Source organism: Mirounga leonina, unplaced genomic scaffold (genome assembly GCF_011800145.1).
Source record: "Mirounga leonina isolate KUSES-001 unplaced genomic scaffold, KU_Mleo_1.0 Mir_114, whole genome shotgun sequence".
Taxonomy (NCBI): domain Eukaryota; kingdom Metazoa; phylum Chordata; class Mammalia; order Carnivora; family Phocidae; genus Mirounga; species Mirounga leonina.
Window position 1 is genome coordinate 27,723,059 of NW_023270265.1, and position 24,705 is coordinate 27,747,763.

Here is a 24,705-nt window from a genome sequence, read left to right on the forward strand (position 1 = left end):
CTGCCTTCGGCTCAGGTCATGATCCCGGGCTCCTGGGATCAAGCCCCACATCGGGCTCCCTGCTCAGGGGGGAGCATGCTTCTCCCTCTCCCACTCCCCCCGCTTGTGTTCCCTCTCTTGCTGTGTCTCTCTCTGTCAAAATAAATAAATAAAATCTTTAAAAAAATAAAAATAAAAGAGGTGCTGGAGGTTGTGCTGGAATTCCTAAGAAAGGGGCTGGAGGTCAGGCTGGATTGAGCTAGAATAGAAACACGGGGAAGGAGCTTGGCTCAGGCTGATCTCAGGGTCTGGGGGTTGAGGGCCTGTGTCTTTGCACTGGGGCTGGCCGGGGTACACAGTTGGGCTGAACCAAACTTTTCAGCATCATGCTGGGGCCTGGGGCTGGGCCTTGAAGGGACTTTCCCTTCCCCCCACCCTAGCAATTCCTCCAGACTAAGGGCCTTCCCCAGAGCGGCTGCTGTGGCAAACAGGGAGGAGTCAGATCTAGGGCTCCAGAGGAAGTCGCTGGCCACTGTGCTTCCTGAGTTCAAAAAGTGGGTTCCCCTGTCTCTCTGGCTCACTGCCTTCCCCCAAGAAGGGCAGAGTCCAGGCCTGGCAATCTACCTCTTCCCTTGACCACTGCCTCTTCCAAAACACACACTCACACACAGAGGATATGAACCTGCAACGTTGTCACACAATTGCTGGTGCAGCAGTCCCATAACACAACACAATACTGCCAAGCCATGCATTTAACAACATACCCTCATTTACGTACTTGTAGCCTCCCAGTCACACCTAACAGTCATTCCTTTTCTGCTTTGTTCAGTACCGCATCTCTAGCACCTAGAGTTAGGCCTGGCACCTAGAAAGGGCTCAATGAACAAATAAATCCAAGACACATCTCATAAACAAATGCATAGATAAGCCTACATACATATTCACACATGCAATGTGCCCTTACATACCCATATCCAAGCCCTCTCCCAGCCCGGCAGTCACATACACATATACACTGGCAAACACTCGGGCAGAAAAGCCAGATGTACACACACCTAGGTCCAAATGCGGACACACTGCAGATCGATGTTACCTAGCACTCCCAGGGTGAGTTGGTGGTAGCAGCTGGCTGGTAAAAATGTCCATCAGGTCAGGCCTGCAGTGGAATGAAGTGGGCATGTGCACGAATGCAGGCGTTGGGGTCCTGAGGCAACGGGCAGTGAGGAGCTGGGCTGGCGGAGGACGGGCCAAGATACCTATATGGATTGGAGAGGGGGTGGGAAGGGCCATGCAGTCCTTTCCTCTGGTTTCTTCCTGCCAGCTGAGGAGGTGAGAGTAGAGGTACAGGTCTATGAGGCTACTTCAAATCCAAAGACTTTAGTGGGGTAATAGTCTGAGAGGCCAGATTCCCCTGTTGGGATGAAAAGTCTGGGCAGAGGAATTGGTAGGTGCTAAGATCCCATCCCCAACCTAGAGCAGGGTCTCCCTATCTTGCCAATCTTCTTTAATGGTGGGAGAGAAGAGAGAAGGGGACTTGGGAGGAGTCACCACCTGGAAAGGAGTTTAAAAAGCACACCATTCTTCCTTCTACGTAAGGAGCTTCAAGCTGCCCCTAGCAATTGCACTCAGGCATCCTCCTCCATGTCCCCACCCAAAGTCAGCAAGCAGACAAACAATCCAGCTACTCTCTTACTTCCCCACCCAGGACCTAACACCAGGGGATGCTAGCTCAGAGAGCACAGCTGGGCTGGTAAGCTAGAGGCTGGGTAGGGGCAGGAATCTCGCTGACAAAAACAGGACCAAGTCTCCCAGTCATTCTAACCACCCAAAGCTCCTTCAACCCAAGCCTAGGCAAGGACCCGTCCCCCTCCCCAACATCTGATCCAGGGCCTTCCATCCTAGGAAACCTGCCTCAGGAAGGCCATCTGTCTGGCAGCCCCATGGCAGTTGGGGGTGAGGAATTATTCAATTGTCCCACGGGAGGGAGTCAACTTTTGAGGGAGACAGGGCCAGTCTGGGACAGGAGGAGCAATGGCAGAAGAGTAAGGGGAAAAGATGAGACTGAAGGGGGATCCACAAACATATTCCCACTTCCTTCCTAATACCTGGTTTTAGGGACTGTAGGAAGGAGTGGGGGAAAGACTGCTTGGGACTGAGTTATTAGGCATCAATGACCAACCAAGACAACACTCTCAAACCAAAAAGTCTCTTTATTGATCGGTACCATACATGACTCAAATGGCCCAAAAAAAAAAAAAAAAAAAAAAAAAAAAAAAGGCATTACATTTGGGGTGGGATATCCATCTTCCCCACCCCTTCCCTCAGCTCGACACAATACCCTCCCAACAGTGGCAGCTGGAGTGAAGGAAACTGGGTGTGGGGGACCCCAGAATCCAGAAGGAAGAGTAGGGGAGAGAGGTGGTGCTAACACTTCTGGAACTGGCCACAGGAAAAGGCAGAGAAGCCACAGAGCTGGGCCCAGACCCATGGGACCCTACTCCTGGCCTCACCCTGGGCCCAGAGCCTCGGAGTGTCCAACTGTGAAACAGAGCTGAGGATCCTGGCTGCTTCCCCCCTCCCTTCTACGAGGAAGGGGATGGAAGGGATATTGGAGATGAAGACCCTTCACTTCAGCTGGGGAACAGAGGTCTATTGCTCCCAGGTGGGCTTAGAGCTGGGACATCCTCCGTGGCTCCTTCCCCTCTTTGGAGGACAGGGGAGGATTAGATACACAGTTTGAGGAGTTGGGGGGAAGAGAGTACTGGAAAGAGTGGATGAGCCCTTCCCCCTCCATCCCATGCCAGCCCAGCTGAGACAAAACAAACAGTGACAAACAAGGCGCTCCCTTCCTGCCACACTTCCTAAGGGAGGGAGCCTCCCGTCCCCCCATCCAAGACAGCTGCTCTAGTGGAGGACTTGTAAAGAATATACACGCCATGGGGGAGGGGGTTGGAGGTGGGATAGTGGGGGTCACAAGCACTAGGACAGCAGGCCAGAGTCCTGGAGGATGGGGAAACAGAGACAACAGCAGGGGGTTGTCACAAAGATGAGGCCATCAATGGCCCCCTACCCCAAGGTATGCCTTCCCCAGCTCCAGTCACCCCAGAGGAAAAGGGAAGAGAGATGATAAAGAATCTCCTTGGTCTGAAGCTCTCAAACTGTATAAAATGGTAATACATACCGCCCTACCCCCACACTCACCTCCACCTGGGCCCTAAGCCCCACATTTGCCAGGAGTAGGGAGGTAGCTGGACTTTTTAATAAGGGGAAGAGGGGGTACATGAGTGATTTTTTTTTAAACTTACATTTTTAATAATATTATTTTTTAAAAAACTTGGGAGCTGGCATAGGTGGCTGCAGGGAGGAGCTAGAGCTTTACCCCTCTACTACCAGCCACCCAGGGGAAGGTTTAGGAAAGGGGCACTCAACCAAGCCCCATAACTTTAAGTCCCTAGGGGCTGTGGGATAAACAACCCCAGGCTTGAAGGGGATGGAATCAGGAAGATGTGGAACCCAGAACCTGGGGTGAAGATGGAGGCAAATGCCCTGGGGGTGGTCAGGACATTTCTGAGAGGCCCAGGGTCCACAGAGGCATCCACATGAGCACCCCTTTCCCCCAAAAAGGCTCTGCAGAGGCCAGGCCCAGCCCAGGGCCACTGGGGGGCAAATCTTGGCACCTGCCCCCAGTGAGTCCAGTTCCTCCCTGATGTGGGTGGATGGAGGCTACCCATTTTAGATGCTCAGTCTCTTCATTCTGTCTTCTGCTCCCTAGGGCTGCGAGGGGTGGGGCAGGCAGGCAGAGCGCTGGGTGGTCATGGCAAGGCCTTTACTGGGAGGCCTGTGACGTGGGGTTCTCCGATTTGCTTTCTTGGCTGGATGGAGGCTTGCTGTTCCAGGGGCTGTTGGCGCCCAGGGCGGGGGAGTTGTTAAAGCTGTCCTCGTCGTCAATGCCGTTGGCCGCGTCAAACTGGGTGTTCTCCAGCCGGGTGATGAGCCTCTCGTCCTCGTCCCCGAACTCCCCGCCCATCAGGGTGGGCTCCCCCACCACCATCACATCCTGAGAGTGGCGGAGGTCCCCAAACATAATCGGGGCAGGGGCTCGCCCAGCCCAGGGCAGCAGAGAGCCCCAATACCCACCCAGGAAACTCAACACCCCCAACCCCTTCTCACCCAAATTTAAAACCCCAACTCCTCTGACACTCTCAGGATCCCTGGAATCCTTCCCACTGAAGGACTGCAGAGCATCACAAACACTAGATTCTAGGAGAAGTCAATCTACTCCCCTCACTCCCTAGTTCATATCTCCCAAACTTCAGGGCGCTCCTAAACTTCCTGTTTAGGAAGCAGAGAAAAAACACCAAATGGGGAAAGCGTGTGCATGTGCCTATGTGCGTATTCTAGATTCGCACACGTTCAAATTCACGTGTCCCTCTGTCAGTGTGTGTGTATCTGATGGTATATGGGCCTCTAAGCTATCTCTCCTGAACATCCATGTTCTAACAGCTGTCTCTGTCCCTTTATGTCCTATGTTCTGTCTGAGTCTGTGATCACAACCATGGCACGTGACTGACAAGGACTCTCATCAGTGACAGGAGCCAGCCCATGCTGGCAGCGCACACCAGGAAAAACTCTCTTTGCTTCTATGCCTGCTAGTGAGCTCAGGCTGGGACAGGGTCAAAGGTTAGGGGTCAGCAGTAGGGCAGCCCAGAAGAGAGAAGAAAGCCGAGATGCTTACAGGTACCTGGCTGGAGAGGGCGAAGGTGCTGGCTGGGCTTTTCTTCTTGCTGTTGCTGTTGTTGGCGTTGCCACCCCCCGAGCTCATGGTGCTGCCCCCTGACATCTTTCGTTTCCGCCGCTTGCTGGGCTGCTGCCGCGCAGGCTCCGCTGTACCAGGGAAAGGAGATTCAGGAGGGGCAAGACCTCGGGTCCCTTGTGCCCCATTCTGGCCCCGAGGGAGCCTGAGCCTACCCCAATCCCAATCTCACAGACCCAAGAGCAAGGAAGGGGCTTCGTGAGGAGAGAGACCCAGCGCTGGGGAGCGTCACCAGACCCCGGTAAGAGCAGGGGCAGGTGGAAGGCACTCACCGGGGGGTGCTACCATGCGCTGCCACTTCTGGAAAAGGCAGGTCTTGAGGCAGTCACGGGGGCTGAGGCTGTAGGTCTTGTGACGGGACATGAGCTCCTGCATTGGCTCGAGTATCACACAGAGCTGAGGGGAGACCGGGAGGTGGCTTGTCAGGGGAGAGCTGACATGGAGTTGACACCAAATGGGATGGGGGCAGAAACCGGGTGGTCAAGGACTCACTCGGAGGTAGTTGAGAGTGGAATTGGACAGCCCACACCGGGTGATATTTTTGGAGAGCTGATCCAACATCTGGGGGTCCTGGGCCTAGGTGAGGAGAAAGAACAGAACACTAGCAACTGGGTTACATCTGCTCACCTGACCTATCACCTGGGCCTCATGACACTCCTGAGAGAAGAGGGGCTCTTATGAAACCCATTTTTCAGACGGAGATACTCCGACTCTCTGTCTGAGGTCATGGTCAAGAAATGGCAGACCTTGGGCGCCTGGGTGGCTCAGTTGGTTAGGCGACTGCCTTCAGCTCAGGTCATGATCCTGGAGTCCCTGGATTGAGTCCCGCATCAGGCTCCCTGCTCAGTGGGGAGCCTGCTTCTCCCTCTGACCCTCCCCCCCTCATGTGCTCTCTCTCTCTCTTTCTCTCTGTCTCAAATAAATAAATAAAATCTTTAAAAAAAAAAAAAAAAAGAAATGGCAGACCTTGTGCCACCCACCCTTCCCAGTGCCTGCCCTCAACCCCTGCAGCTTGGGTCCTGCCCACAACTCACATGCATGGCAAGGATGCTGCGGGGGATGAGTTCTCGGTGCTGCCGGATGCTGAAGTGCCACGTCTTTATCCGCATCATGTCATCAAACATGAACTCTAGGTACAACCGGCCCTCCACACACACCTGGAGACAAGCTTGTCACATCTCGGCCCCCTCCCCACGTACCTGAAAGTATACCTGTTCTCCCGTTTGCTCACAACTCTCCCACTGAATACACTTCTGCCATCTGCCCATAAATCTGGGTGCATAACTGACAAAGACCATTCCCTCATACACCTGTCACAAGCCTGGCCCTTACACACACACACACACACACACGCAGTAGAAATGTTGAACAGACCCTTGTCCTCTTCCCAAGTAGCTAGTGATACACTCATCTGCTATAAACTCATTCACTGGTATACCCCTGCAGCCCAGAAAACCGTCATGTACAAACTCAGTAAATGCTTGATGGATGCTGCAGCATGCCTGCCCTCCCTTCTCGTCTTGCCACTTCCTGTTTTGCCTCCCGGGGGAACAGCTGAGTATATTTTGGAGAAAGGAGGGGAATCAAACCCAGGTGCTTCAGTGTTCCACATCCAGCTGGGCTGCTGACCTGGGTGAACATGGGTTTGCCGTGCTGGGTCACCATGCTGCCTTGGTCACAGTCGAGAGACACAAAGTTGCTGTGGAATGCCTCCTTGGGATGCTTAAGCACATAGTACAGCTCCGTAGCACCCCCTTCAAAGATGCTGCGGAAGTAGCGTGGGATCAAGGTCCGGCCAATGGCTGCAGAGATGGGACAAACTCAATAGAACAGAAGGACCTCCAAAGGGGTCAGACAGATGCCATCATTGCCAAAACAGATCCCCGGAGACAAATACCTACTCCCAGTCCTTAGATGGACACAGAAGGTATTACTCTCACAGCAGAACCAGCAGGACCCCCAGAGGCCACTCACTATATCTCTTTGGTCCATCCTCCAGGCAGAAAGTGATGGTTAACATGGCATCATCCTCAAAGAACTCAGTTGTGAAAGCATCCCACCAGAGATTGTCACACTCCTAAGGAGCACAGGGCAGGATGTTTGTGTGTGTGTGTGCGCGCGCGCGTGTGTGTGTGTGTGTCAGAAGACACCCCACAGGGGTTCCCAGATGGTCCTCCCCTCCCAGCCCTTTTCCCCTGGCCATACCTCTGTCCAGTTTTGAAGCCGTTTGTTAAGCTCAAATATTCTGTAGTCAGTTTGGTTGCCATACGGTGTGTGCCTCCTGAGGGAAGTGAAGAAGGGAGGTCAGTAGGAAAAGAGCCTCCCCACCCCCGCCCTTCTGCCTTCACCCATATAATGGAAAGCACCTTCCTCCTCACTGGACTCCACTTACCCAATCCCAGGCTCCAGGTACGTAGGCGGGTACATGGGAGTTGGGCTGTGTAAGGGAAGAGGCTATGAGAATGGCGGTGGAAGACAGGAATTATTAGGGAGTGTCACTCCCTCCCCCTTTTCAGGCAGGATCCCATCTGAAGAAGAGATGGGAAGTAGATAAGACTCACCCCACATCCCGATCTAGCATGGTGCCGGGATGGAAAGGAGGGAAGGCGTTGCCGTTCGGGGGCTCCTTCGGTGAGTACAGCTTGAATGACTTTGAGGAACAACCTAGGAGGCAAAGGAAAAAAGGGTCCCCTGAGTCCCAAGGATCTTTCCTGGAAGTCTCCTAGACTGTGTGGACAGGGACTGGTCTTCCAGAGCCCCCGGAGTGGGTGGACTAGGGGAGGAGGATGACCCTAAGGAACACCTACCTCTGCTTCTAAATCTAGCTTCACTTTTGTTTTATCATGAAACTAGAAGTACTCAGCCCTAATACCCAAGACCCCATTTCTTCATGTGGCTGAACCCTCGATGAGAGAACTGAAGCTGGGAAATGTCAATACCATAGAATAAATGAATATCCAAACACTAGAATCTAATTTTGATAAATCCCCCTTCCATCTGTATCATATTGTTCAATCATCACAACCACCTTGTGAGGTAGCAAGGTCAACTATAAAATCCCCATTTTACAGATGAGGCAACGGAAAGCTCAAGGGGACTTGCCAAGATGATAGAGCTAGTAACTGGCAGAGCTAGGACTTGAGCCTAGATCTGATTCCCATATCCTGTAGTATTTCCACCCCTCTATTGCCCTCTGGAGACCAGGCTGGGGGAGGGGAAACGGGGGGGGGGGTGGAATTTGCCAACTCCCTGCCCCTCCTCCAGCCCCAGGGTCTCAGGAGGGCAGGGGATAAAAGATAAAGGGGAGTGGGTGCCTGCTGGGTGCCTCCCACCAGATAACCAGTTGGGCCTTCTGCCTCCCCCACCAACGGCCACTCCCTTATCAGCCCAGCCCCCTCCCCCACACCCACCATGGGTCTAGTATTGTCTCCAAACCAGAAACCCAAAGCCTCAACCTCCTTTCATTTCTGAGACTTGCAGTGGGGAAGGGAGATAGCCAGGCTTCCAATGGATTCCACTGTATTTACAAACCTAGGCCTGGGAAGGAACCTAGGTTCCAGGGGGTTCAGTCTAGGAGGCAAGTGGTAACTAGACAGAGGTCTCTGCTTATGTGTCTCTGTGCATGGGCACACATGTCCCCTATCCACCTTAATGAGCAGCATACTGTTCCTGGAAGTATTACATTCATAGTTGGGTATGAACCAGGCACCCCTGCAATCTTATCTTCCCCCTCCCAACCAGATAGGAGGGGACACTGAGGCACAGAAACAAAGGTCCTAGCCCCAGTCATAGATGCTTCCAGGCATCCCCAAAACTTGATTGCATTTGGAAGGGGGACCATATTGGCTGTATCTAAGCCCCCTCCCCAAATTAGATACAAAATCTATTTTGTTCCTTAGGGGGAAGAGACAAAAGAAGACCCTGTGCCAACATGCATCATTTAATTATCTCTCCAGGGCCCCCTCCTCACAATATGGGCAAAGGAGCGTCCCAGAGGGGCCTACGCTACACAGTTCCTGAGGGTGCCAAGACTCAGAGCCTGTGTGTGCCTGTACACGCGTGTGCCTCATCCTGCCTAGCAGGCTTCCACCCTCAGCTCGCCCTGACTTGCCTAGCAAGAGCTGGAACCCAGCAGCCCCAGGCAGGATCAGGGTGCCTGCAACAGGCCCTTGCTCCGTACACGATCTCTCACAGGCCACATCCACATGCCCCCAGCACAGCGCACAGCCTTCACATGCCAGTCTGGACTGAATGAGGAGCCTGTATCCTTAGGAAAGAGACAGTCGCCCCACCCAGCCCCCAGCCCCAAGTCTCCCCACTCTGTAGACAGGTAGAATAAGGCCACATAGGTGGCCCCAGCTCCCAGAGCCTACCAAAGGCCAGGTCTGGCCAATGAACCCAAGAGTCTAGATTATGAGACCTGGCCCTTGCCCCCTAACTAGGCCATCCTTTCCCCAAAAGCATCACCGCCCCTGCCCCACAGTTTCAGGGCTACTTGGGAGAAATGTGTCAGCTCAAGACCCTCAGGAGAAGAGAGGCAGCACACGGGTTCCTCTCTAATTTTGAAAAAAGTTTCAAGAGCTTCAATTTCTCTCACCAGAGACCTGGCAGACATTGCCTGGGGCTGGGTAACAGTTCTGAAGAGCTAAAGCCCAAAGTTCTAAGGCCTCTATTTACACCTCCAGTGAATGGACACAAACAAACTCAGCATCTCTTCGGAGCCATAGCAACTCCCAGTAGCCCCAGCACAAGGGCTTGGGAGTGAGAAGAGAAGGGGAGGGAACATCACCCAGACCATCTGTCCCTGTTGCTGCCTGTCCCCAGCAGCAGGGGTAGAGGGAGCAAAGTGGGGGTGGGGGTGAAGGGGATGTGTCATCAGCCTTGGAGTCAGACATAGCCCCCACAAACACACACAACCTCTAGCAATCTGGGAGCCCTTAGGAGGAGGAAGATGAGAGGAAGAGCCCAGAACTAGTAAAGTTTTCTCAGGATGGGAGCTGCATCCTGGGGCTGAGGGGGGCACCTCCAGCTGGGCATTTCCATGGTAACCAGCCTGACCTGAGGGCAGGGCCCCTCCCTTTGGGGGCTGACACAGGTCAGCAGGCCTGAGAGCCCTGGCCTCTCTGAGCTGGGGCACCTCTCCCCCAGCTAGCATACCAGGCCAGGGCCAGATCCAGGATCTTCCACCCACCCCCAAAAGGCTTGCAGGGTGCCCAGACTTACCTGGGAGAACTGAGGGGGCCAGGAGAGGTGCGGGGAGCGGCTGGAAGCCCAGAGGGGCCTTGGCAAGGGTGAGGACTCAGGGGACCAACTTCAGCCGCTCATGTCCCGAGTGGGACAGGCAGGCCTGGCTGGGAGCTCCACTCCACTGGCCGCACAAAGACTCGCATGCACAGCCTCGGCCAGCCCCGCAGCGGCCACAGCCCCGGGGGAAAGTTACAATGGCCACTGGGCCAGGGGCTGGGGGCCAGGGGACCGGCCTGGGGGGCGGGGGGCCGCGGGGAGTCCGGAGCCTTCTTTGTTTGCAAGGTTTCCCTCAACAATGGCTGCTCCGCTCTTTCCTCTCCTCCTCCTCCTCCTCCTCGGCTCTCCCCGCCGCCGCCTCTCGCTGCCTCTGCCTCCAAGCAGCCCGCCCGCCCTCCCCAGGCCAGTAGGCCCCTCCGCGGGAGCACCAGGAGAGGCAGGGCCCGGCACTCACACTCACTCACACTTGCACACGCACAGACACACGCAGCGCCCGCCGGCTCCCTTCCTTTTCTCCCTTTCTATCCCTCCCTCCGCTCGCTCTCCGATCTCCGAGCCTCTCTCAGAATGAGGCCCCAGGGCGGGCGGAGGGTGGAGCTGCCCCCACCGGCCCCGCCCCCTCCCTGCGAGGAAAGAGGAAGAGGGAGAGAGGGAGGGAGGGAGAGACGGAGGCAGGCAGGGAGGACTGCTGAGAAAAACAAAAGAGAGACAGAGACCGAGAGAAGCGAGAGGGAGAGATGGAGACAGAACAGATTGGACCTGGAGAGACCTGGATGGAGGGGAGATGTGTGGGGCCAGGAACTGAAATGCCCCCAGCCCCCAGCCTGATGCTCAGGGGTGAGCAGGCCAGCCGGAGCCACTGGCAGGGATGCAGAAGGGTGCTCTCCTCTCTGGAGACTCCCAGCATCTTCAAACTGCCTCCCCAACATCCCCCAAATCTCTCTTCCTCTCCACTGTGATCTCTCAGGTTGGAAGGCTGGCGGGAGCTGCCACCCTGGGCTTCGGCCCCTGGTGAAATCCCAGAGCAGCTGGGGGGAGCCTCCAGGGGGTTATTTTTGACAGAGACACACACACTGCTTCAGCAGGTAAACAGTGATTGGAGGGAGGGGGACACTCCAGGCTCCCTGTCCCCAACCCAGCTAAGTTCCTAACTCCCTTCCCTAACCCCCACCACCAGAGTCTCGTGGGTGCAAGGGAAAGAGGCCCTGTCACAGCTAGGGAAAGCCAATTTGCCCATCCAAGGGTCCCCAGAAAGGACCTAGTCTGCTGCTGAATTCTCCCCCATCCCAGGGAAAAACTGGTATACGGTTACTGAAGTAGGGCCTGTTCTCCAATGCAAGGGGGAAATCCCAAGAGAGTAGGCGTTTCCAAAACTTGGGTAGTGGGCTGCCTGGGTGGCTCAGTCATTAAGCATCTGCCTTCGGCTCAGGTCATGATCCCAAGCTCAGGTCATGATCCCAGCGTCCTGGGATCTGGGATCGAGCCCCGAATTGGGCTCCCTACTCAGCAGGAAGCCTGCTTCTCCCTCTCCATTCCCCCTTCTTGTGTTCCCTCTCTTGCGGTGTCTCCCTCTGTCAAATACATAAATAAAATCTTTAAAAAATAATAAATAAAACTTGGGTGGTGGTCCAGGCCCTACTACCTGGACAGATAGGAAAAAGGAAACACACACACAGGGGTGCAGCCATACAGACCTCCGACTGCTTTGCAATTTGAGTCTCTGCTCCTTATTCCCTGCCCTGCCCCCCCAACCACATTCACACAGCCCCACGGCAAGATTTCTCATGACAAACACACTGGTTGACTGTGCAATACTGCACCTGGCTCTGTGAACATCCTCCACACATAAATAACACATCTTACTTTCACATAAATCAGAACCTGATACACACAAGCTGCGACATACCTCAAATGCTAAATAAACCCAAACCCAAGACAAACACACACACGTAGTCTATGGCAGCTCTGACTTCTGTACACACTGGGACCTGTGACACATGCCCTTTGACCCCAATACATACACCCAAACTGCATTATAGCCCCAGAACCTGTGACAGACTATTACATACACACCCTGACCTTTTGTTACCAGGGACTTACTCCGTAAACCATCCTCCTGAAACCTGCATACCATTCTCCATCATGGTCTGACTATATGATATGCTCCAGCTTTCACAAACATATTGAAATCTGTGATATTCAGCCAGACCCTGCAACATACTGCCTACCACCAGGAATTGAAATATTCCATTGACTCCCAAATTAGCAGCCCAACTCTGAGATGGCCACACTTCTCCCCTACTGACAGGACAATTCCTGTCATTTGTTTCATGCCTTTAAACTTTCCAAAGTGCATTCATACGCAGTACCTCAAGAGATCCTTACTGACTACAGGGCCAAATATGATGCTAATTTGAACAGATCACAGTGAGACAGGAGGGCCTGAACTGGAACCCTGGACTTCTAACCCCACTCATACAAGCCCAGCCCTGGGGCACTGCAGCCATTCCTATTCCCTTCCCCCTCCAAGGAATGGCCACTCCAGGCCCCAAATGACTGTCTACATGAGGAAGAGGGATGGGTGTGTGCTCTGGCGTCTGCCCCCAGTTTAGAGCTCAGAACCCGCACCCAGTTTGTCTCCTCAAATTTTGGAAAGAAAGGCTCCTAAATACCAAGATGTATCAGGACTCTGGCCCATCACTCAAAAAGGGGCCCTGCTCCTCGTTCCCGTTCTCTAGCAAGTCTGCTCCTCTCTCAGTTCTAACTTAATTCCCCCACTTGCACAGAAGCCGAAGAGGTTCAGCTAAAGAAAGCAAGTCGGAGTTAGAAGGCCCTAAAATTGGGGGGGGCAGTGGGGAGAAAGCAGGGAGCAGCAAAGAATGACAAAGGTGATGAAGGAGAGAAGAGGAAGAGTACCCGTCCTGGAGGTGCTACTCTGAAGGGCAGCAGCCTGTCCCAACCCACAGGATAAGGTACCAGCACTGCCCCCTGCCCGGGCCCCTGGGGCTCCCTGACCCAGGCCTCCAGTGTGCCTGCCCCCCTTCCTTTGTCTGTGCCCGGCCTCCCGTTGGCCTGGCGCTCTGCCATCCTCCTCTCCTGGCTCCCAGCCGCCACCACTGCTGCCTCCTCCCCTCCCCCTACTCCTCCCTGCCTTAACCCTTTTGAGCCACATGCTGCCCCAGACAGGCCCTGGCTCCCTCAGCAACCTGCCCTGCCCCAGTGATGCCCCTTAGCAGAGGTTCTCCCTGCTCCTGACCAAAGCTTCAGAAGCTACTACCTACCCCAGAAGCACTATGGGAGCTGGGGGGGAGGGGGAGGGGTGTGTATGTGTGTATCTTGTGGTGTTTCCTTCCGCGTTTGCATGTGTGTGGGTCTGCGTGTGCTCTGGCTTCCCTCAGTCACATGTGTGGGGCATGTGCTGTCTCTGCTGGGCTGGGGGAGGAGGAGGAGCCGGGAGACAGCAGAGCACAAAGGAGAGACTCAGACAGGCAGGCAGGCAGCAGGCAGGCGGCCTGCCAGGGCGCCTCGGCCCCCACCCAGGCCTGCTCAAGTGGGGGGGTGGGTCTTTGGGCCTGGACTGTACACGCTGCCATGATGCCCTTGTATTCAACCATGTGCTCCCACCCATCCATACAAGCCTGGTCCCCTCCCTTATTCCAACTCCTAACTCCCACCCCTGGCCACTCTCAGGCCCTTCCCCATTTGGTTCTCCTTGAAGTCTAACCTCCATCCACTCTGTGGCATCAATCCATGACTTCTTCACATTCAGGGAAAAAAAACTCCCCACTCTTAGCCATCTTTTGCCCCCCTTTCCTCCAGCCAGGCCACCCAGACACACAAAAGGAACATGTCTTTTGGGGCACTGACTGAAGCTGTTCCCCCTCACACACCCCTGTGCATGGGTCCTCTTCCTGTTCCCATGCTGCTCCCAGGGAAACTGAGGGGGAATCTTTATCCTTTTTCCTACTGGACCCAGCACCCTGCCTCAACTTCAGGACCAACCTCTCATCTACCTTCAGCCTGACAACCCTTCCATACCTACCTCCTACCCACTACTTGTAGTAACTAAGAATTAAAATCTAAGACCCAGCTCTCTAGCTTGTTCAGAACCTTAGTTTCTGCTAAGTTCATGTGTGGTGATGGAGGATGAAGGCCATGGGGAGGACTCACAGTGTGGATGGATCTGAATGGGTACCCAGCACAGGGCAATTATAAAGAAAATACACATATAAACATGCACACCAAGCTGGTAGGAGGAGGAATGATGGGGCCAGGCAGGATTCCAGCTTGGCGAGCTCTTCCCTCTCCTCCTCTCCCCCACCCTCTGCAGCAGGAGCCAGGGGTTCCCACACCCGGATATTCCAGGATCCTCAGGCTCTACTAGTCCTCCCTCCCTTAAGGGCCCCATGCCCCTTTAACGTCAGCCTCACCAGGCACTTTAAATGTGTGCCCAGCCCAGCCTGGCCTGTCACATGATTTTCAAGGAAGCTTCCGCACTGGCAGCTCCCCTTGGGGATTGTGTGTATATGTTTGTGTGTGTTGTTTGTGTATAGTGGGGGTTCAGTTGTGAAGTATGGGGCTCCCAGAGAACGAGGCATGTGCAGAAGCAAAGGATCCAAACCAGACTAGATTCTGGGACACCTGACTTTCAGAAGAAAGCTAACTCCAGCTTGGGACAAGATGAGGTCCTGCACATAATTCAAGAACCCAGAGTCCTGGGCGCCTGGGTGGCTCAGTTGGTTAGGCTGCCTTCGGCTCAGGTCATGATCCCGGAGTCCCTGGATCGAGTCCCACATCGGGCTCCCTGCTCGCCAGGGAGCCTGCTTCTGCCTCTGACCCTCCCCCCTCTCATGTGCTCTCTCTCTCTCATTCTCTCTGTCTCAAATAAATAAATAAAATCTTTAAAAAAAAAAAGAACCCAGAGTCCTGAGAATGAGGATAGACAAGTGTGCTGAGGCCCTCTGAAAACTAAGTCTCCAGTCACATAGCCTCCTGGCAGTGAGGTAGAGCCCTCCCCCTCTCCAGGAAAGAACTCAAACCCAGGCTGTCACTAGCAAGAGCTGATAAGTGTTTTGGGGAGACAGGGATCTGGGCCCGAGTCCTCTCCCAAGTTCTCACTTTGGGGTCAAGTATTGCTCCCCTGAACTCGACTCCCACAAATCACTCTATTTCCTAACTTGCTTGGAGCTGCCACATTCCCCCTCCCACCAGGGTGGAGATGCCAGACCCTGAGGGCCTAATTATCTGCCCCCCTTCCCCAGAGTACCTCCTGTCCCTCAGGAGGGCTAACCTTCCCTGGCAACAGGCAGGAAAATTTGGAGGAGGGGGACAAGATGGGCCCCAATCAATCCCTCCCCCCAAACATAGTCCTCAGAAACAGCCTGGAGGGGGGTATCACAGGAAAAGTAAGAGGGGAATAGGCAGCACGGAAGGGGGGGCAACCCAAACCAGCCAATCACAACTCTATGATGACCTGGGGGGGGGGTCAAAAGTCCAGACTCACTTCTGATTGGCTAACACACTGGAATTCTGGGAATTTCGGCCCCCCAAACCTCTCCTCAATTAGCCTCCCCCACCAAAACACAAACACACAGACACACAGACTACCCCTAGCACCCCCTCCCATGCCTCTGGGCTGCTGCGCATTTGCATCTGAGGAGAGCCCTCCCCCGGACTAAGGCCCCGCATACCCCTCACAGCCCCCGGCCTCCGCCATGCCATCGACGCCCCCCACACAAGTTCTCGCCAAACAAGGGGTGAGGGATCTGCCGGGAGGGCTTGGGAGGGAGGGGCCGGGCGGCCGCGCGCCCCACTCACCAGGACAGGCACAGCCCACTGACATCTTCACATCGCCCGCCGCTGGGGGCCCAGCCGAGTCACGGTGCCCGCCCGGCGCGGGGACAGGCCAGGCATGAGCCGCCGCCGCCGCCCGCGGTCCCGCTGCCCTCGCCGCCGGCCCGGCCCGGCCTCGGCCCGGTGCTGGCGGCCCCTGGCTGCAGCGAGGGGCCTGTCAGGCGCGGAGCAGACAGGAAGGAAGGAAGCCAGGCAGGAAGGCGAGCTGCCTCTGCGTGTGTGCGCGCGGGTGTGCGTCTCCGGAGTGTGTGTCCGTGTGTGCGCGTGTGCGTGTGCGTGTCTGTGCGCTCCCGCCGCCCTCCCCGCCGCCAACGCCGCCGCCGCTCGCCCCCTCTCCCTCCCGCGTCCGCTCGCGCTCTCGCTGTCGTAGGCGCCCGCTCTCCAGCCCCAGTCGGGCTGGGCCGGGCTTTATTAATATGCTAATTGCCTGCTAGTGGGAGGGGAGAGCCGTGTCAAAGTGACCCGGGCGAGCGCGCAGCGAGCGACGACGTGCGTGCGCCGCGCGGCGGGCGGGCGGCGAGGGGCCGCGAGCGTTCAGGGAACGGCATGCATGTGACGCAGCTTTTAAAAAAGGAGACGGAGGCAAAGACCCCAGTGGGGAAGGGCGGGGGAGGAATAAGAGGCGAAGCCTCACACTCGGTGTCCGTCTTCGGGGCGCCGCCGAGTTGGGAGCGTAGCTGAGCCGGAGCGGGAGCCGGGACTGGGGGAGGCGGAGTCAGGGTGGGCCGTGAGGTGTAGCTCTTTTCTCCACCTCGGCCGCGCTCTGGGAGGAAAAAGGGACTGCCGACCCCCACCCCACCCCCCCGCCCGTGCTGTCTGAGACCCCAGTCTTACTCTGGAAGGTCTTTAAATTCCATCCTCCCACCCCCACCCCCACCTGGGCGGGGAAAGCACTATCCTAATTCCTGTAGCAGCCCAACTCACCTCCTCCCTAAATTAACCACCCCTCCCTTGCCTGCTAAACCAGTTAGGACTAGAGCCAAAAGGGTTAATTAAGTGGTGTCCCCGCCCTCCCCCGCCTAAGGGCTGAGATCCTGGGTTTTGCTGGGGGGAGGGGGCGGTGGAATGACCGCCAGGTTGGACTGGGGAGGGGGTAATCCGCAGGCCATCCTTCCCCCTTGCGGGCTCTGACTAATCAGTCAAGACACTGTCCTCCCTTCCCCCTTTCTCCATCCAGTCTCGGCCTCCCCCCACTCCCCCCTCGCCTGCAAGCTGCTCTCCTTTGAGGGCCTCGAGACTGGGGAAGAACAGGAAGTAGACCCCTCCAGTGCCCCCTACCCGTAGGGGCTGAGGCGTTGGTGGGGAGTGGGAGGGAAGAAAGTCTGCGTGGTCGGTGTAAGCAACACTCCTTCCCCAGGGAGGAGCCTCCCAACCTTCGGGCACTCCTCAAGGACTCCCCAGGCCAGCCCTAGGAAGCGGGGCGGGGGGGGGGGCTCCATCTCCATCCCTCCCCAAAAGCCCGGCCTTAGCTGCCTTATAAACAGGAAATACCTATTAGCAGGGAAGAGGGAGGGGAAGGGAACTGTCTGGAAGAGAGAGCTGGCCCTCTCCCTTCTGGGGGGTCCCCAGCTGCCAGCTTAAGCTTTAAGGTGGGCTCCAGGAGTAGACACTGGGGACCTGGGCTGGTGTCCCCTCTCGAGGGCGTCTGGCCCAGACTGGGTAGGGGATCCTTCTCCCCTTTGTTACTTGGGAGAGGGGGCGCTTGATTGCCCCCATTCCTGCCCGTGTCTGCACAGCTGGCTTGACTGGCTGGGGGAGGGTTGCAGATGTTGAAGTTCAAGTGTTTATGAGACCCCCTTCTCTCCACCTTTGTTTTTGCTGAGGGAGCATGAAATGAAGGGGAGATGCATAGTCGGGATTGAAAAGAGGGCCTACCTAGAGAGGTGAACCCCCTCCATATGCTAAGGAGAGGATGGGGGAGGGGAGCTGTGGTTAACTCCAGCATTCCCATCCACCTTGTGGATTCCCCCATCCCAGGGGTGGGAGGGGAGGGGGGAAGCTGCAGAGAGACGTGACTGAAGCCATCCATACTTAACGCAGGTATTTCTTTGGCAGCATCCCCTGCCTGTATCTATCGCCTCCTCACATTTCCCCAGGCAGAGTTCAGCACTAGAGGGAGTGAGGAGAATCTAAAGCAACAGAACCCACGCCTGGAATTTGGGATACCTGGGTTTGAATTCCAGCTTTGCCCCTCATTAGAGCAAATGACTTGAGACAATTGACTTTCCTACTCTGAGCTCTGGCTTTACCCTCTGTAATTGGTACCTGCAGCTTGGTGAGAATCAGTAGACAAGGTATGCCCAGTCACCTAGCCTGATGCATGCCATGTAGTCAGTTCTCAATATACTTTAGCCCTTTTCTGCTTTCTGTGAGGTTATCTGTTATTTCTAGAGTGTCAGGAGTGGGCTGGAATGACTGGAGGATTAGAGATAGTGTGGAGGAGAGGGACTGCCTGCTTTGAACCCTTTCTCCACTGTCCATGAGGTTGCCTTCCCCCAATCCTGTGACCACTTAACCCTGAGGCCACTCATTCCAAACAACTAGCTTGGCCAGATTCCATGGTGATCACCAATCACCTGGGTGGACAAAGGGGCTTGCAACCCACCCAATAGGGACTTGCCTCCTCTGAATCTGAAGTTCCCTTCTAGATTACACATATGGAAGTTGGAAGTCAAGGAAGAAGCAAAAATGTGTCGAGTATACAGTATGTACCAGGCACTGTGCTAGGTGTTTCATACCTGAGATCTCACTTTTCATAACGACCTTAGGAGGAAGATATTATTACCTCCATTGAACAAGCAAGAAAAGTGATATCCAGAGAGATTAATAAATTTGAACTTGTCTGTAAAACATTCTTCTTCCTCTTCTTGCCTACTAATTAGTTAATGCCTCTTTAAACCTCAGTTTCTAGCTTCACCTCCCCTTGGAAGGAACCCCTCCCACTCCTACCCCAGCTGATCTAGTGGCCCTGTTTTCTTTAAGGAAATATCTCAGTGCGGGCGCCTGGGTGGCTCAGTTGGTTGAGCGACTGCCTTCGGCTCGGGTCATGATCCCAGGGTCCTGGGATCGAGTCCCATATCGGGCTCCCGGCTCAGCGGGGAGCCTGCTTCTCCCTCTGACCCTCTCCTCTCTCATGCTGTTTCTCTCTCGCTCGCTCTCAAATAAATAAATAAAATCTTTAAAAAAATAAATAAAAAAAAAAAAAGGAAATATCTCAGTGCTGTTGAATGGGTGATTAATGGCTTGTCCTTGAGGAACCAGACTTACAGAGGTTAAGCATCTTGCCCAAGGTCAAACAGCTAACTAGTACTCAACCCAGGGCCCTTCTACCTGCCTTAACTTCTAGTATGGACCAGACTTGGGGAAGGAGAGGACATCTTTGGAGCAGTTTTCTGAATTGTGATGCAGGCAAAAATGGGAACTTACAGCTGCCTGGCAGATGGACCTGGGGTCTGGTAGGGAGGCAGTGAGTCTATGTGGAAGGTCTTTAATATAATGACATGTCCTGGAGGATGGCAAGCTTAGCTCATTTGGATGGATGAACATGAGCACCTAGTATTTTTTTCTTTTTGAGGTGAAATTACATGACATTTAAAGTGAACAATTCAGGGGCGCCTGGGTGGCTCAGTCATTAGGCGTCTGCCTTCGGCTCAGGTCATGATCCCAGGCTCCTGGGATCGAGCCCCGCGTCGGGCTGCTTCTCCCTCTCCTACTCCCCCTGCTTGTGTTCCCTCTCTTGCTGTGCGTCTCTCTGTCAAATAAATAAATAAAATCTTTAAAAATAAATAAAGTGAACGATTCAGGGTGCCTGGGTGGCTCAGTTGGTTAAGTGACTGCCTTTGGCTCAGGTCATGATCCTCGAGTCCCAGGATCAAGTCCTGCATCGGCTCCCTGCTGAGCAGGCAGTCTGCTTCTCCTTCTGACCCTCCCCCCTCTCATGCTCTCTCTCTCTCTCATTCTCTCTCTCAAATAAATTAAAAAAAAAAATCTTAAAAAAAAAAGCACTAATCCCATCATGGGGGCCTCCCCCTGATGACCTCATCTAAACCTAATTACCTTCTAAAGATCCCATCTCCAAATACCACTTTGGGGGTTAGGTTTCAACACGTGAATTTTGGGGGTATACCAACATTTAGTCCATAGCATTCATCATAAATCTATATAGCAATAAAACACAGTAGAGAAATTAATCTTTATAATAAAGTCATTTAAAAAAATAAAAAAGTGAACAATTCAGTGGCATTCCAGTATTTTTTAATACCAGCCATTAGTGCAAGATAGACTATAGACACGGGATGAAGTGAAGTAGGAGGTACTAAGGAGAAGAGGTGAGGTGAGGAAAGGAGAAGGGGAGAGGAGCCCTACAGAGAGGCAGGCAGCAGAAGCAACTAGGTCAGCTTGTTCCCAGAAAGAGGTGGGCTCCTGCTTTCAGCCCCTAGAACCTGTCTCATCCAACTCCCTCTCCTGACTTTGACCTTGTCCTGCTCTATTTTCTCCCACATTTCTCTACCCCTGAAACACCCACAAATATTATTGGCATCACTCTCTTTCAAGGATGAATTTTCTTTTTCCATCGAGGTAGTAGTTGATATGTCTTATTAATGGCTATATCCCTAGCACCTAACAGAATGCCTAGTATTCAGAATACCTACAACTTTGTTGAATGATATAAGAATTTGGACAGGATTTATCTTCCCCTGCCCCAAAATATGATGCCTTTCCCTCTTGTCCATTTACCATCATTATCACCATATACAACCACCACTTCTTTCTCTGCCAAAGCAGTTTCCTAAAGTGTGTAAGAAACTCCCAGGAACGGGTGCCTGGCTAGCTCAGTCAGTGGAGCATGCAACTCTTGATCTCGGGGTTGTAAGGTTGAGCCCCACATTGGGTGTAGAGATTACTTAAAAATAAAATCATAAGAAAAAAAACACCCACAACTTCCCAGGAAACCTGTTAAATATGCAGAAGACCCCACCTTCAGATGGAAAAAATCTCTTCTCCGGAGAAGAGATCTGAGTAGTCTGCATTTTAAAGAAGTTTCTCTGGTGATTCTTCTGCATGCCCATATTTGGAAATAGTTCTTTTTTCTAAAAGTGTCCCTACCCCTCAGAGCATTCCCACCAAGGGGATGAAACCTATTCATTCATTTCTCCTTCAATAAGCACCTGCTTGGTATAGTGGTGGAACTAAGGAGCCTCACTGTGTGCCTCTGCCCAAATGGTTCAACCCTTCCTTAGCCTCAATTTTTTCCTCAGTAGAAGGGAGATAATAATCCTCAAAAGTGGGTTTTGGGAACTAAAAATTAAGCACCAAAAGAGGCCTGAAGTGCTGGCAGCTCCCTAGCAGAGTAGCGGCAGTCCAGGTATATTAATTATCTAATGCTATGGAACAAGTTACCCTCAAATTTAGCATTTTAAGACCACAAACTTTTGTTATTTCACTCAGTTTTTGAGGGTCAGGAATCCAGAAGTGGCTTAGCTGGTGTTTTAGCTCAGGGGCTCTCACAAGATTATAGTCAAGCTGTTGTCGGGGTCTGCAAGGTTTGACTGGAGGTAGAGAATCTGCTTCAAGTTCACTCTCATGGTTATTGGCAGCTGCCATTCTTCAATGGCTGCTGGACAGAGGCTTCAGTTTTTTGCTACATGGGCTGTCCATAAGGCTGCTCTCGCAACATGGCACATTACTTTCAGAGAGAGAGAAACAAGAGCACCTGGGCTGAAAGCCTCAGTCTTTTTGTGACATTATCTCAGAAGCAATATATCATCATTTCTACTTTATGTTATTGGTCACACAGACCAACCCTGCTACAATATGGGGGTGTGGGGGGGCTAAGAAGACTGTGACTAACAAGAGGCAGAGATTATTGGGGGCCATCCGAGGGTTTCCAACCACACCATGTCCGGTCTTCCGCATTGTAGGCCTAGAGATTCAATTTAGGCAGTGAATCAGAATACATCAGATTCAGGAAACTGATTCACACAAATTAAATACACATGAAATATCCTGGTAGACTCTCCCTCTTCTCTGGAATACTTTAGTTAAACTGGTCTTCCTTTGGAACACAACAAATGGGTTATGGGTTCCCACTTCAGAGCCTACGTGCTGACTGTTCTTCTTAGAATGCTTTTTGAATGGCTAAGTCCTCCTTGTGCTTCTGGTCTTACTTCAAATGTCTCCTCAAAGGCCTTACCTGTTCACACCATATAAAATTTTTCCCACTTACTTTTTATACTCTTCATCCCAATTATTTTCTGATAGCACTTAACAGCTCTCTGGTATTATTTTGACTTTTTATTTACTTGCAGAATTTCTCCCCAGTAGAATTTGAGCTCCACTAGGGAGGGTTTTTGTTTTTGTCTGTTTTTTGGGGTTTTTTTGTCTGTTTTGTCATTGCTGTATCTCCAGTGCCTAAAACAGTGCCTGGCACATAGTAGGCACTCAATAAATACACCAGGGTGCTGATTTGCTAATTCACACTGAAAAATATGTCGTGTGAACTGGGCATTTTATCTCACTTGATCAACACACATTCTCAACATAGAAAATGATATGGGAAGGTGGTTACTACAATCAGGTGAGTCTTTGGTGAGCATGGAGTCAAGCAAGGACACATGATTGGAGGTTCCCAAAGTTTGGTGGTTTATAAGGTTTTACTTTTTTTTTTTTTAAAGATTTTATTTATTTATTCATGAGAGATAGAGAGAGAGAGAGGCAGAGGGAGAAGCAGGCTCCCCGCGGAGCAGGGAGCCCGATGCGGAACTCGATCCCAGGACCCTGGGATCATGACCTGAGCCGAAGGCAGACGCTTAACCGACTGAGCCACCCAGGCGTCCCAGGTTTTACTTTTTTTTTTAATATTTGTTTATTTTAGAGAGAATGAGAGAGAGCAGGGGAGAAGGGCAGAGGGAGAGGAAGAGGGAGAATCTTAAGTAGCCTTCCCGCTGAGCATGGCACTCCACCTGACACACAGTTTGATCTCACAACCCTGAGATCATGACCTGAGCCAAAAATCAAGAGTCGGACACTCAACTGACTGAGCCACCCAGGTGCCCCTTTCCTTTTATTTTTTTAATTAAAAAAAATTTTTTTTTAAAGTAAAATCCAATGCGGGGCTCAAATGCACAATGCTGAGATCAGGAGTTGCATGTTCTACCAACTGAGCCACGCAGGCAGGCACCCCTGAGGTTTTCCTTTATGGCTCTTAGAAATGCACCTGCCAGGGGCACCTGGGTGGCTCAGCCCTTAGGCATTTGCCTTCAGCTCAGGTCATGGTCCTGGGGTCCTGGGATCGAGCCCCGCATCAGGCTCCCTGCTCAGCGGGAAGCCTGCTTCTCCCTCCCTGGCTCCCCCTGCTTGTGCTCGTTCTCTCGCTGGCTCTCCCTCTCTGTCAAATAAATAAAATCTTTAAAAAAACGTAAGAAGGGGCACCTGGGTGGCTCAGTCGTTAAGTGTCTGCCTTCGGCTCAGGTCATGATCCCAGCATCCTGGGATCGAGCCCTGCATCAGGCTCCCTGCTCCACAGGAAGCCTGCTTCTCTCTCTCCCATTCCCCCTGCTTGTGTTTCCTCTCTCGCTGTGTCTCTCCCTGTCAAATAAATAAATAAAATCTTAAAAAAAAAACCAAAACGTAAGAAAAGAAAAGAAAAGAAATGCACCTGCCAGGCACCTGGCTGGCTCAGTCGGTGAAGCATGTGACTCTTGATCTCAGGGTTGCAATTTCTTTTTCTTTTTTTTTTTTTTTAAGATTTTATTTATTTATTTGACAGGGAGAGACACAGCGAGAGAGGAAACACAAGCAGGGGGGGGGTGGGAGAGGGAGAAGCAGGCCTCCCGCTGAGCAGGGAGCCTAATGCGGGGCTCGATCCCAGGACCCTGGGATCGTGACCTGACCCGAAGGCAGACGCTCAACGACTGAGCCACCCAGGCGCCCCTCAGGGTTGCAATTTCAAGCCCCATGTTGAGTGTAGAGATTATTTAAAAATAAAATCTTTAAAAAAAAAAAGAAAGGAAGAAATGCACTTGCCAAGGAGACAAGGAACCATGACACACCTGTCTGGGTGGCACTGGAGATCCAAAGATACCTTCTTATCTTTTTTATATATTTTATTTATTTATTTGACAGAGAGAGAGTAAAAGAGCACAAGCACAGGGAGCAGAGGGGGAGAGGGAAAAGCAGGCTCCCTGCTGAGCAGGGAACCTGATGCAGGGCTTGATCCCAGGACCCTGAGATCATGACCTGAGCCAAAGGCAGACGAGTAACTGACTGAGCCACCCAGGTGCCCCCAAAGATTTTTTTTTTTTTTTTTTTTTTTTTTTTTAAGGAGAGAGAGTGAGCACAGGAGGAGCGGAGGGAGAGGGAGAGAGAGAATCCCATGCAGGTTCCATGCTCAGCATGGAGCCCGACAAGGAGCTCATTCTCACCACCCTGAGATCATGACCTGAGATGAAATCAAGAGTCGGAAGCCTAACCGATTGAGCCACCCAGGCGCCCCTATATATTCTTACTTTTTGAGTAGATTCCATGCTGACATCATACTTAAGAGATTAGATTGTTTCACTGGATGATGAAAAAGCAGAAATGGCACAGTTTTCTGCTTTAACATTAATCTTCTTCCCAAAGCCCAATCACCAGAGTAATGACCATAATTAGAGCCCAAATCACTAGTATTTACAGGGCATCTCTTAGAATTTGGTTCTTCCAGGCTGCTCTTTCTGCCCATGGGTCCTGTCCTGGTGCTATAATAAAATCACTTTTTGGAAAAAAAAAAAATGTTTCCTCCATAGAGGAACAATTGTGCCATTCTGTATTGGTTC

General features: G+C 52.8%; 1 protein-coding gene across 2 annotated transcripts; it reads right to left on the bottom strand.

Moving 5' to 3' along the window:
• Positions 1–2,352: 2,352 nt before the first annotated feature.
• Positions 2,353–16,188, bottom strand: LDB1 (LIM domain binding 1). Of its 2 annotated transcripts, none has more exons than XM_035027814.1 (11): positions 15,854–16,188; positions 7,354–7,456; positions 7,185–7,229; positions 6,998–7,073; positions 6,767–6,869; positions 6,422–6,594; positions 5,827–5,949; positions 5,285–5,368; positions 5,065–5,188; positions 4,721–4,863; positions 2,353–4,036 (listed from the first exon to the last, which is right to left on the bottom strand). In XM_035027814.1, exons 1-11 carry the CDS (start codon positions 15,876–15,878, stop codon positions 3,806–3,808), a joined length of 1,230 nt encoding a protein of 409 aa, XP_034883705.1. In that variant the 5' UTR covers positions 15,879–16,188; the 3' UTR covers positions 2,353–3,805. The 2 variants fall into 2 exon arrangements, with proteins under 2 accessions (XP_034883705.1, XP_034883701.1); XM_035027810.1 differs by having other exon boundaries at positions 4,715–4,863; positions 15,854–16,131.
• Between the last annotated feature and the right edge of the window lie 8,517 nt (positions 16,189–24,705).

Bases quoted from the DNA above. Each gene is read 5' to 3' on its own strand.
- LDB1 (XM_035027810.1), bottom strand. From the start codon at position 15,878: ATGTCAGTGGGCTGTGCCTGTCCTG. The intron at 6,870-6,997 runs GTATGGCCAGGG...TGTGCTCCTTAG, and splicing joins GGCTTCAAAACTGGACAGAG to GAGTGTGACAATCTCTGGTG. The intron at 4,864-5,064 runs GTGAGTGCCTTC...TCCCTGGTACAG, and splicing joins GCGCATGGTAGCACCCCCCG to CGGAGCCTGCGCGGCAGCAG.